The following is a 13574-nucleotide window of genomic DNA, read 5'->3' as shown; positions in this document are numbered from 1 at the left end:
ATTTGGTACGAGAGCCTATGCTTTAGGAATAGACTCAGGTCCCATAGCTTAAGGTGGATCGGATCCTACATACTTGTCACACGGACTGATGCAAAATTGGAAAACAAATCATCAACTTCAACTATGATCACGAATAATCTTATTGTAGTTATAATTAGAAATAAAAAACCGGAAACAAGAAACGAGAAATAGTAACGTCACCGATCGATGCCTAAATAACCCACATATTTCAGCTTTTACTATACTGAATTAAACTCTCTTAATTATTATCTGTAACCATCAATGGAGGTTCTGTGGGATTCCTTTTTTTGTCGTTTTTTTTTTCTTTGCATTTGGGTGTAATTGTGAGGCTCTGAAATTTGATGCCGTATATCATAGTTCGGGGACTCTTTGGCAGACACTGCAAATTTGATACCAGAGAACCCTACAACTCCTTTCTCTCGTCTCCCTTATGGCCACACCTTCTTCAACAACCCCACTCCACTTGACGCTGTTCAAATGGCTTACTCGGATTATTTTGGCAAATTTTCTTTGATTAGAGCGTAGTTCAATTAGTTGAGACACCTATTTCTGACTAAGAGATTGTGAATTCAAATCCTCACTCACTTCTACATGTTGTAGTTTGGATTGTTTTGGGTTTAAGTACTATTTTGGTTTTTTTGATTCATTTCGGTGCTTGTATGATTTCCAAAACGACTATTTTAGTTCATGTATTTTAAGTTTAAGGTTTGTTAATTTTAATCATTGTATTTTCAAAATGTCTATTTTTGTTTTTATGCTTTTAATACTTTTAACCTAAGTTTCAGGCACAACAGAACTATTTAATAAATACAAATTTATGGCTAGAAATTTAGTATTTGCGAAATTTAGTATTTGGAGTGTGTCATATCCGAAATCATTTCTCATGGGTTTTGATCTATAGATAATTATTCGACTCCCACCTCTTCCAAAGATCTCGTCCATGAGGTCTTTTTTTTCTGGTGTTTTGTGTGTTCTTTTTAAGTCCGCCACTAATGAAGATGTTGGGATTATGTTGGGATTGTTATGACTTCTGAGGTTTTAGGAAGACTAAATCTTTTGGAGAGATTAATCTTCTGTAGAGATCAACGTTGAGTGACTGGAAAAAATTGTAAGCTTTTATTGGAACAGCACACAAACTTGATGCAGATGCTTCCAGGTAATTTAAATTTAGTGTCGTCCCATTCTTTAAAATGATAGGCTGAACAAATGCTTGCTATTGGTGTGCAAAAACATTTGAAGAAAGTTGCTAAGATTAAGAATCCAGATCGAAAATAGAAGGGACCTAACAATAACAATAGACATGGACTACTCATTTTATTGTCAATTGGTTTTAAGATGAAACCCTAAAATATTATATGGTGTCAGAACCCTAGTCCATGTTTCAAAAATCGGCCTATAGCATATCATTACCTGAGTTTTGTAGTAAATGGCAATTATTTGTTATAGTCAACAATATCTGATCATCATTTCGTCTAATCTTCACTTATGATCTTCATATTACAGAGTAGACTTTCAAAGAGCTTGTCTATTTATTACAGTCATTCTCCAATATTGACATATATTAATTTCAAAACTAAAGTTTTATGACCATTGACACCAGGTAGCTAGATTTTGAGATTGATTTTGTTGGAGTAATAGCATTTTGGTAAAGAATTTATTTTCTCCACCTGTAAACAATGTGTAATATTTGAGGTTATTTGGTCACATTATTGCATTGTTTTTTATTGAAACAATTTTTGAGGTTCGAGTTTTCATAATTTTCTACCTATCGAAAGTTTGTTCTATCACTTCTCTGTTGATTCGTTACTTAAAATGACCAAGCTTCCATTTCATTGTTTCTAAAACAATTTCCTTAACATCAGTTGTTGGCACATAGCAAAGAATTTCAGGACCTTGTCAATGCACACAAAGAGATGGCTGGTGCTCCAAGGCTTGAACTTTATAGGTAGTTCTTACCATTTGCCATTTTGCTCAAGTTGGACTAGATCGACGTTTCTCATAGCATTTTTTTTGTTTCGGGATGTAACTCATTTATATATGTTAATTACAACAATTTAAGTCTTAAGAAATTACCAAAGCGAGCATAGTTCAGTGGTAATTGGCGTACATCTCAAACTAAGAGGTTGTGAGTTCAAACTCTCACCCTCACAGCCCCACAGATTGTATTATAAAAAAATAATTGTCAATTGGAAATTTGTAAATAATGATGCCGAATACAGATTCTATATGCAACGTAACTATAATGATGTCAGTTTTGGTGAAAATGCACATTTTCTTTTTTGTGGATGTAATCTCTAGAATTCTTTGGTTTATATGATTTAAATGTTTCTTACTAAGATGACTATGCAAGCGTAGAATTTTTCCTTCACCAGTACAAAATGTTCTTGAAAATATATACTTCTTAGGCTCTATAAGCTCCCACCCTTATGAATCTATATGACCATTAGCTTGATTGTACTTTCACTTAAAAATACTTTCATACCCTGAACCTAGCCTCACGTTCACTTTGAGGGCACTCCCGGACTTGGATTTAAAGAGATTTTAGTCGGAATTGTAGTGCCTTTATGGTATGTAGTTAGATCATATGCGTTATTGAAATGAATGTCGTGTTACTTGTGAGTTGAATGATGTTAGTTGAATTATTAAGTTGAATGATTGAAAATACTTTACATATTAAAAATACTAATACTATATATCATCATTTTTCATGCCGTTCAATTTAAAAAGTCATATATACACAGCTTGAAATCCACGAGATAAGAGATGAGTGGGTTGGATATGTTGCAAAGTTCATTTAGATGGATTGATACATATAATTTTCATTACTCTAAGGTTTATTATGTACAACTTTGAAGTTTGAACAATATGTTGTTGTATCAATAAGCTACTTGTCATTAATTTTCTCGTTTGACTTCTTAATAAAATAATTTTTTATTACTTAATGAAACGTTGTAGTTTACAAAACTTGAATATAAATATTGTGATTGTTTTGAATTTTTATTTCTTGCATGATATATTTTGTTTGTTCGAGGGATTTTATTTTTTAATTTTTTTGAAAAAAAATATACTTCATCAAAGAACCAGAAATATCCTATTTAGCCAAGAAAGATAACCACTCACGAACACACAAACTCCTAATCTCTTTGCTCTCTCAACTAGATTAGAACCTCTCCGAGCAAGTTGATGAGCAAAACCGTTTTCCTCTCTCGCGATTTTATCAAACGAAACCATACTAAAATGATCGTCCAGATGGTTGTTCGAAGCATTCTGATATAGATTTTATATGTGTTAGGAAATTAACGGCCCTGTATAATTTCCCATTTCAAATAAAATATTCACACACAACCTCAATATGCAAATAATGGAGAAAATTGTAAAGAACAAGAAAACGACATAACAAATTATACTGGTTCATCATCACTAAGAGCTACGTTCAGTCTTCTACTCAGACGTGGGTAATTCACTAATAATTGTTAAGGATTAGATACAAAACTCTCCTAAAATATATCTCCTAGAAATCCCAACAAAAGTCTCATAGCTTCTAAGTATTTTAACACAATTAAAACTTAGAAGCAAAAATGAAGACTTACAAAAAACAAGATCTAATTACCCCAAAATATGTTAATCTTGATCGATCCTAATGCCTCTGCCAATGCCCGAGCCTCTCCCTTGAAACTGCCACGAAACCCTCTGAAAAAGGGCTAAAAAACGGCTGGGATAAACCCTAAAAACGAAGATTGTACTTATATAAACGTCGACATAGTGCCATGACGCTACGGACGTAAAGCATTTCGCCCGTAGGACAACGCCGTGGTGCTGCCTCCTCGGCCCTTGTGGCCTGCAGCGCTCCGCATCCCTGTTTTAATCCCTGTTTCGACCCCAACATGTCCTGGCTTGATCCCGACTCATCCCTAGCTCATTCCGACGTCGTTTTGACTCCACCAATCCCAACAATATGTACACTTTTGGTTCCTGAAGTTTGGTGTAGGTGTCTATTTGATCCTTGAAGTTTCAAAATGGACACTCTTTTGGTCCTTGAAGTTTGAAATGAGTACCTATTTGGTCCTTGAAGTTTTAAAATGAACACATTTAATCCACGAAGTTTGTAAAATGATTTTAAATGATCCTTAAATTACTTTGACAGTTAGTTTGACCAACAACAAAATGACGTGACAATTAATTTTTATTAATTTGATAATATATATTAGTTTAATAATATTTTAAGTGTGACTAGACATTCCATCTCCTTCCCTCTTCGCTTTGTTGTCTTCTCGTCGAGCCTCACCACCGCCATTTCCGTGCCTCCACCCGCCGTCCCATTGTGATGCCTCAAGCAACATACCTCATCGTCATCGTGGCTTCTCGTCTCTAGAAGAGGGTTTGGATACACAAAATTGTCGCCTTCGGAAAACTTGAATGGGCTCGTGGGTGTGGCGTAAAATGAACCAATCGGAAAAATTAATCTGGGGATTATTAATTGCTGAAGAGAATTAATAATCGGAAAACCTAATAAAAGGATTAAAGCAAGTGGGTCCAATAAAATTTGAAGTTGCTCCCCCTCCCTTGCAAATGTGCGAGAGGAATTTCGTTGTCGAGGCTTCATCTTCCCAGTATTTAAATCTTCAGAACTTCCTCCTCTAGATTTGAACGAGAAGGCACGTCGACAGTGATATATGTCGCCCGAGGCAACGAGACGGCGGGCAGAGGCATGAAAATGACGATGGTGAGGCTCGTCGGAGAAGAGGGAAGGAGATGGAATGTCTAATCACACTAAAAATATTATTAAACTAATATATTTTATCAAATTGGAGCGTCGACACTGTTCATGTTGGAAAAATCAGTAAAAAAATGAATTGAAATAAAGCTTTGCCGCGGAGAAATCACTGTCCTAAAAACGAAATTTTGGCTCGACCGTCGTGTAATCGAGATTTAATCATTCGCCCCCCAAAGTTAACACAGCAACTCCATGACATGTGCACTCTGTTGGTTTTTTGTCTTAATCTCGGTTAATTAATTTAATTAATTAGTATTTTGATGATAACAAACACACTTAGTATTATTGTTTTTGATGTGTAATAATTATTGTTATAAAACATAAATTTATTATGAACTCCAAAAATATTATATGATTTACTGATAATACATATTTTATTTATTGATAATTTTAATGTTTTAAAGTGTCCACAACCTAGAACTCGATACGATGATTCCAATGAATTTTGAATTACCCAAATCGAAGCTCAAATGAAGAAATTATGATCGAAAGAAGTTGGAAGAAAAATTACCCGGATGACGTGGCAACTGAATCAACTAAGTGGTCCAATAAAATGTTGACACGTGGCATGGTGTTAAAAAAAAGGAGAAAAAAAACAAAGTTATCAAGAAAGAAAAAAAAAGGTAAACATCACATTAACTGCATATTTGTATTTTTTTTAATTATATATATTATATTATATATATAGCCGTTTGACACATCCATATATAATATTTTTTTATTATTATTATTTTATTCAATTAAATCTCAACATTTCATTTTTAATCATTTGAAATTTAATGGTTCAAATTGATTTTGGTTTCAAATTAATTTCAATCATTTTTCCCCCTATTTAATCAACTCTTCTTCTCTCAAGATTTTAACAACTCTCCTCTCCAATTTTCTCTCCAATGTTTTCATGTTCATCTCTCAAAAATTTCAAATGTTATTCTAATTTCTTGTGAGAGAAATTTTTTATTTGAGAAATATTAGTGCTTCTAATTTTATTTCTCTTAGCCATTTGAGGGCTTTTGTTTGTAAGAATTTTTCTTACAAATTTGTTAGCAAAAATTTGTATATCTACGAGAGAGTTTGTAAGTTTATTCTCAAATTTCCATATTCTTTGTGAGGGTTGCTCTTGAGCCCGAAAAAGAGCATTTGTAACGGTTTGATCTTGAATCGTGGAAAGGATCGAGTTTCTTCTTGCTCCCGAAAAAAAAGAAGGTTTTATACCAGTTTGACTCCTACCGTGGGAAGAGTCAAAGTTTCTTAATCGAATACCCAAGAGAAGCTTGGAGAGTGGAGTAGGTCGGTTGTTGCCGAACCACTATAAAATTTCCGATGTCATTTTCTCTAACCCTACTCTATTTAATTTTTGCAATTAATTTTCTTTATTACAAATTGTATGAAATTAATTGTTTGAATTTGTTATTCATATTTATGGTCAAATATTTATATTTGAATTATTTGGTTGGTGAAATTAATTAGAGTGTTTGTATTTGAAATTTGTTATTTAATTCTGTGTTAAAATCATTTGTTCATAAAAAGTTTACATAATTGTTTAAATTGGGCCCACCATAGTAAAAAGTTCAAAAAGTTTCATTTAACCCTATTCACCCCCTCTAGGGTTGTCATACCGATCCAACACACTCGTGGCATGGAGCTGGAACAGATTCTACAATTACCCAATAGAAAAGTAGGAGAATCAACTCACCTTAGAAACCAAAACTAGTCAACTATTTATATAAGAAAACAATTTTATTTCTTGGTACTTCAAAAAAAAAAATAGTAAAGTTATATTTACTGAAGTTTAATTTGGCAAGGTTTAAGTTTAAGTTTAGTAAATTCTAAATTTAACCAAATATAAATCTAGCAAAAGACCATCCCAATTAGTCATTCTCAACACTTCAATACGCCATTACCATATCCCAAGGAAGGAGCATTGAAGGATCTCTTAGAAGATAACTTGATTTCGAAGGTGTGAAGAGATGAATGGCACCATGAACAAGAAGATTGAAAGATTATTTTCTGTGGAGGTGTTTTTTTTATTCGTTTATGTTGATGCAGAAATTTGGCCTCTTGAGATTTTGCCGAATTCGCACCAATCTTCTATAATAAAAGGGATCGACGAGACCTGCAAAACAGAATAGCACTAAAGACTGGTGTGGCTCTTGCCACACAGGCTCTGATGCTTAAGTCAGAATCAGAGTAGTTGAGTATAAAGTATAGGGTGTTGTGAGCATACCTTTAGAGTTTAGCTTACTCTCGTATTTATAGAGGTCGAATCCTAATCCCCTTAGAATTTACATAAGTTAAATCCTAATGCACTCACGAGATCTAGACGGAGTGGGCCTCATGCTAGGCCCGTTCGTTTCATTGTGGACTTAAGGCCGAATCGAGAATCGAGGCGGGATGGTTCGGGATGAACCGTTAGGGTTCTCGGCCAGGGGGTCGAGAACTGCTTGGTGCCGAGGTCTGGTCGACGCCAACCACTGGTCAGTCGGGGGCTGGCTCAGGTTGCCACATGTCAGCCCTCTTTGGTTCGTCCCACTTCTTGGCTTTCTTTCGGTCTCCTGTTGCCTAGCTAGATCTCGCTTATTTCCCTATAATAGTAGCCTCCACTCTCAACATAGAAGGCAAAATGTTAGGTCTTCTATATTGAGAGTACTTTGTCGATTGACTGTTCCATGAATGACTGTTTTGCGGAATAGTCCCCTTATTCTCTTGTCGTTTGTTGATTGTCATCTCACACGCTGATTTTTTTAGCCCCCAAACCCTTTTTTCGTAGTTGGCTGTAGTTAAGTCTCTTGGGCTCTACCATACAATTAGTTTTAACTATTTAGGTTTTTTCCTTGGGATCTAACTTTTAGTTGAGCTAGCTGTACCACCCTTAAGTTTCTAACATGTTTGGGCTTTGCCCATAGTTTTATACTCTAGGGTTTACCCTTGGGTTTCCAACCTATTTGGCTTTTGCCAATGGTTTTATACCTTGAGTCTAGTCGATACCCTTCTGTCGTTGTCGATTGTCGTTTCATGGGCTGGTCTTCCTAAGCTTCATACTATTTTGACATAGTTGGCTACAACCAAGTCTCATGGGCTCTGTTATACGGTTAGTTTTAACTGTTAGATTTTAGCATTGGGATCTAACTTTTAGCTGGGTCAGCTGTACCACCCTTCGGTTTCTAACCTGTTTGGCTTTTGCCTATAGTTTTATATCCTAGGGTTTACTCTTAGGTTTCTAACCTATTTGGCTTTCGTTAATGGTTTTATACCTTGAGTTTATCGTCTCATTGACTGCAATAGTTTGTTTCATCGTCACCCAAATTACATGAGACTACATTGTCCGTCAGCAGCATTATTGATGGGACAAAACATGATATGTAAACCATTGGGAGCATGGAATCAATAGGAAGTGATAGCGCATAATACAGAACGGTCTGCCCTAATTGGTGGGGAAATGATTGGAATGCTTCTGTTTCTGGAATGTTACGATTCAGTGAACTGCTTCCACTATCGTGTATTTCCTTCGGTACGACAGATACATACAATGGACTTCGGAAGGATGTTGAGGGCCTCTTAAAAAAAATCTAAGTCTATGGTCATCAAAGATATAATACTTCGGAACCTTGTACTGCAGATTGAACTTATATACACAGTGTATCAAGATGTTGAATCGGTCCGAATCTATTCGGGGAAGGCTGAACATAGCACTAATAAGCTCGTTATAAGTTATACTGTCGTCAACATCCAGACCTCCCATAATTCTACCTTCATATATAGATTGTGACTCATTCCACCTACCACCGTAGCTAACAAATAGGTAAGGCATCTTGCATGTAGAATCAGAAGCATTCAAAAACCGACAATTCTCGGGCGAAATTTCTTGTTTTGCGGGCGAGAATTCACAACTCGAATACAATATGATTCTCGCCCGAAAAGCTTATTATATGGTTTTCGACCGTGAATAACTCTAACTTAGCCCGAGAATCATGCAAAAATCCAGACAATAGATGCCCCAAACATGTCGTTCTCAAAGGAAAAAGAAAAAACACAAAAATGCACTCCACGTTTCCAAATAAACAAAAAAAAAAAGGCAGACATACAAATGTGCAAGTTTAGAGACGAAAAATGAACATTCTTTGTAAAGGAAATTTCACCTACCTCGTTGGTGTAAAAATTTTATTCATCTACAAGCAAACTACGTGGTCAAATGAAATAGTTACTTTCAAGGTGCAATATTCTTTTTGTTATCTGCAAAGTTGAGTACGAAGTGCACAGATGAAGAAGAGTGATTTGCTAAACAATAAACGTGTGGGAGAGTTGGTTGTTTGCATTAATTGAAAAACTGTAAATCTCGGGCGAAATAATACTAGTCAATGGCCGGGAATTCATTGTAAGTCAACCTCATTTTTCACCCATAAACAACCCAACATTATCATTTTTAACCAGTTTTCGGCTGGAAAAATTTGATTTCGCCCGTGAATTCATTGCAAAGCTACCTCATTACTTGCCCAATTTTTGCCCATCAACAGCCTTACATCATCATTTTTACAAACTTTCGGCCGGGAAAAATTCAAAATAATATTTTAGGGATGGGTTATTTGAGCACGTTGAAAACGGTTATTTGAGTCAATTTCACGAGCCACTCTCTTTAGAATACATAAAATAAAAAATAAATAAAATCTTATTTCTCTCAATTAAAAAAAAAAAGCACTGTTTAAACCTTATAGGGGGCATTTCAATCGCGAACCTGGCGCGTACTCGGTTGGCAGCTACGATTCTGCGGCGGATTTTAATCGACAATTTCGCTTCCTTTCCATTTCCATTTCCGTAGCGATCAATTCTTCCAATACGTTTCCACTTTCTTGCTGTTTCCCAACTCTCTCTCTACATTTCCCAAACCCACTGAAGCAAGCAACAACAATGGCGGACACCATGGACGACGATGATTACCTTCAAGAAGTAGTCTCCGAGCAGCGTTCGGAACTGCTTGCCGCCAAAACCCTTTTCTCTGACCTCGATTTGGCCTTCCAACTTCAATTGCAGGAGGCTATGAATGCCTCTCTTGATTCTAAACCATCGACTCAACCGTCTCCGTCGCGGAACAGGGTCGTTCCGAAGTTGGAGTCTGAAGATTCTTCCAGCGCTTTGGACTTGGCCACAACTCTTATGCTCGAGGACATTGCGCGGTTCGCCATGGAGTTCAAGGACCGGGAGCAGTGTCACACTGAGATGAGAAAGATGAAGGAGGAACTCGACCGTCGGATTCACGATCAGAACTTCGCGACCTACATCCGAAATGTTCCGGAGGATGAGTGGAGGAGGTATGGGGACAACTACGAGAAGCCGTACAGTGGGAGTTCTGGTTCTTCTTCCTCGTCGTCGTCTTCGTCTCCGGCGAGGGTTTGTTTGGATTCTGAAATTTTCAGGGTTTATTCGAAGGGGTTGATCAGCGAAGAGAGGATTAGAGATATGAAGGTGAGGGTGGCCGCGATTGGGGTTGCGGTTTGTGACCCTAAGGATAATCTGTTGTTTGAGAAGATGATGCCTTTGGAATCTGTGGTGGATGGTAAGGAGATCAACAGCGAATGTGCTGAGCTTGAGGCGCTTGTTGAAGGGCTCAATGTTGCTCTTATTTTAGGCTTGAAAAACGTCACTTTTTTCTGTGCAGACTATATGCTCTACCAGTATGTAAGTTGCTAGAATTTTTCTGCCGCAAAGAATGCCCCCCGAGTTGCTTTAACTTTTGTTTCATTTAATATTGTTCTTTGTTTGAAACAACTAATTTCCAAGAACCATGACATTTTGCAGTATTTTAAGATTACTGTGTATGGGTGTGAGAGTTCACTTGAAAGAAAAAAGGAACAGGGGAAAAGATATGACGTTTATAAGTACTCTGGGTAGATGTTTTCTTGTAAACAAGAATTCTCTTTGAGAACACAACCAAATGCTAGTGTGTGGGAGGACACCTTTGGAGCCTAGAAAAATGTGTACCGATTGTCAGTACTCAATTAGGGGAAGTAATTAGATGATTAAATAAATAGCTCTATGTAGAAGCTATAATAACCAAACAATCTGCAAGGTCCATCCAAATATACCCAATATAATAACAAGGAGAGAAACTCTTTTTTATGTAGCATCTTCATCTCCACTGTCCTTAGTGGTTGGCTGTATATAATGAACGAGGCTACTATGAAGTTATATGTTTTTAGCTGGATGTTAATATGCCATTTTTTATTCTATGAATTATTAATATGTCATTTTTTGTTCCATGAATTGCCAGATTTTCAGTAATTATTATTGACAAATAAACGCTTGTTGGGGTTTTCTGTGATTTATCTTAGAATTATCGTATTCTTAGTAATATTTTTAGGATAATTGAGTTTGGCGCATTTCTAAACTGACATCCGGTATTATTGGTGACCCTTTGGATTTCCATATCTAATACGAAAGGTCATGTATGAAATAATTGTGATTTGACATCATAGTTAATGTTCCTCTGGTTACAGCTTACAGGTCGGGTGCCTCCAGGAGCAAGCTCATTGGCAACGTTGGTTAATGAGGTGATTCTTCTCCAGAGAAGATTTACCTATTGTAACCCTTCCCTGGTGACACGCAACGATATGAAGTTTGCTTTCAAACTTGCAAGAGAGGCAATAGTTTCTCAGATCACCTGGCCTACAGAAGCTGGCAATGGAAAGTGCTTGAAGAAGGAAACTTGTATAATTTGCTTTGAAGATGTTCGTGTGGATCAGATGTTCTCAGTTGATGGTTGTTTGCACAGATACTGCTTTTCTTGTATGAAGCAGCATGTAGAAGTAAGGTTGCTAAACGGGAATGGGATGAAGGTAAATTGTCCTCATCAGGGCTGTACCTCAGGAATTAATATAGAAAGCTGTGGAAAGTTCTTGGAACCTAAGGTGATTGAGATCATGAGCCAAAGGATTAAGGAAGCTTCTGTGCCTATTCTGGAGAAAGTTTACTGCCCCTATTCCAGGTGCTCAGCATTAATGTCCAAAAGCGAGCTTTTAAAATACACTGAGGCTTCATTTATTGGTGCAGAACAATCTGGGGCAAGGAAATGCATGAAATGTAATCAGTTTTTCTGCATTAACTGCAAGGTCCCTTGGCACTATAATCTGACTTGCTATGACTACAGAAAGTCAAATCCTAATCCTCGTCCGGACGAGACTATGCTAAAGTCTCTTGCATCGAGGAAACTATGGCGCCAATGCGTGAAGTGTAACAATATGGTTGAATTGGCTGAGGGCTGCTACCACATTACCTGCAGGTGCATTATTTACCTTTTTCCATTTCACTTACTCCTTTTCTCCTTTGATGAACATTGCTGCTACACATATTCAGCTGCAAATCTTTCAGTTAAAGAAGCATGAATACTTTAGTTTAGCTAAACGTGTTTGTATCCAACATATGCTTACATAATAAACTGTGTGTTAGACACTAGTGATACGAATTGAATGTGAGTCCAAAACTTGTTACACACGTGAACCCTTGTTAAGCATGATAAATAGTAATAAGGACAAAAGTAATAAATTTTGATAGTAAGATACATCAAACTCATTCTTTTTAAGTATATAGGTACATAAATTTGTAAAGGTCAATGTAAATAGCAAAGGGTTTAGAGGGAATAGATTCAAACCATGGTGGCCACCTACCTAGGATTTAATATCCTACAAGTTAACTTGGCAACCAAATGTAGTAGGGTCAGGTGATTATTCCGTGAGATTAGTTAAAATGTGCACAAGTTGGCCCAGACACTCACGAATATCGAAAAAAACAAAGTGCATAAACTTATTGACTTTGAACTTCCTTTTGTTATTAAGATGATGTGTGTGTATATATCTCAAAAAATCTATATTAAATAAGTGTCCTTGTTGTTATGTTCGTGTCCAGAATTTTTAGAAGATGATGTCGGTATTCGTGCTTTTTAGGTGTGTACAGGAAAGTACAACAGTTAAAAATGTATATTTCTTATGCACCTAATGAACATTAATGTAATACAATACCATCTACTTTTCATGGAAGATGGATTATGGGTGACGGTGCCCGCAAGAGAGAATTCTTTTTAGTTAATGGATATACGTGACCACCTACATAAAGTTTAATATATATATATATACAAAAAAGCACCCGATCAAGTAGGTGCATTTAACGATTCGACTTTACTGTGGATAATTGATGTGGATTTGTCATCTCAAAGAAAATAATAATAATTGGCACTGATTTACTGAGCTCAGGTCAGCTTTAGGGATAATTTTATCTTAGTTCCATGAAAGCAAAGATGAGATGTTCATCGACAATGTGATGTTATTACAAGTTTCTTTCTGAAAGTGCACCTTGGAGTTTTCTTCTCCCTCTGCTCTAAATGTCTATTAATTCTGTTTGCAGATGTGGATATGAATTTTGCTATATATGCGGCGCCCCATGGAAAAACAAGAAGGGTACATGTACCTGTCCGATTTGGGATGAGCGTAACATCATTCGTGATCAACGCCAACAACGTCGAAGATGAGCTTTTGAGAAGTTCTTTCCCTGTTCAGTTTCTGTTTCTTTGCACTCTTTTGGAAGGTAGGTAGTCAAGACGCACACCAGAAATTATGTGCAGTCCTCTAGTTGGTGACATACTGATATTAGATCACAGTTTTTTTGTTAACTTTGAATGTTTCGTTTTCAAACATTTGTGAACTTGCAAGATAGTACAGGAGGTAGTCGATTTAAGGGAACCAATGGAAGAAAACAAGTGTAAAGAGCAAGTTTTTTGCCTGGCTTTTGACCTTAA

The 13574-nt window shown here is 36.5% G+C and overlaps 1 protein-coding gene across 1 annotated transcript; it reads left to right on the top strand.

Annotated features, from left to right (window-relative positions):
- The first annotated feature begins 9523 nt into the window (after nt 1-9523).
- Nucleotides 9524-13574, top strand: LOC111024540 (E3 ubiquitin-protein ligase RSL1). Its single transcript, XM_022302239.2, has 3 exons — nt 9524-10465; nt 11284-12065; nt 13184-13574. Exons 1-3 carry the CDS (start codon nt 9698-9700, stop codon nt 13305-13307), a joined length of 1674 nt encoding a protein of 557 aa, XP_022157931.1. The 5' UTR covers nt 9524-9697; the 3' UTR covers nt 13308-13574.

Source organism: Momordica charantia (assembly GCF_013281855.1).
Source record: "Momordica charantia cultivar OHB3-1 chromosome 3 unlocalized genomic scaffold, Mcharantia_2.0 BLBB01000003.1, whole genome shotgun sequence".
Lineage (NCBI taxonomy): Eukaryota > Viridiplantae > Streptophyta > Magnoliopsida > Cucurbitales > Cucurbitaceae > Momordica > Momordica charantia.
This window is presented reverse-complemented; position numbering and strand designations above follow the sequence as displayed.

Bases quoted from the DNA above. Each gene is read 5' to 3' on its own strand.
- LOC111024540 (XM_022302239.2), top strand. From the start codon at position 9,698: ATGGCGGACACCATGGACGACGATGATTACCTTCAAGAAGTAGTCTCC. The intron at 10,466-11,283 runs GTAAGTTGCTAG...CTCTGGTTACAG, and splicing joins ACTATATGCTCTACCAGTAT to CTTACAGGTCGGGTGCCTCC. The intron at 12,066-13,183 runs GTGCATTATTTA...TTCTGTTTGCAG, and splicing joins TGCTACCACATTACCTGCAG to ATGTGGATATGAATTTTGCT.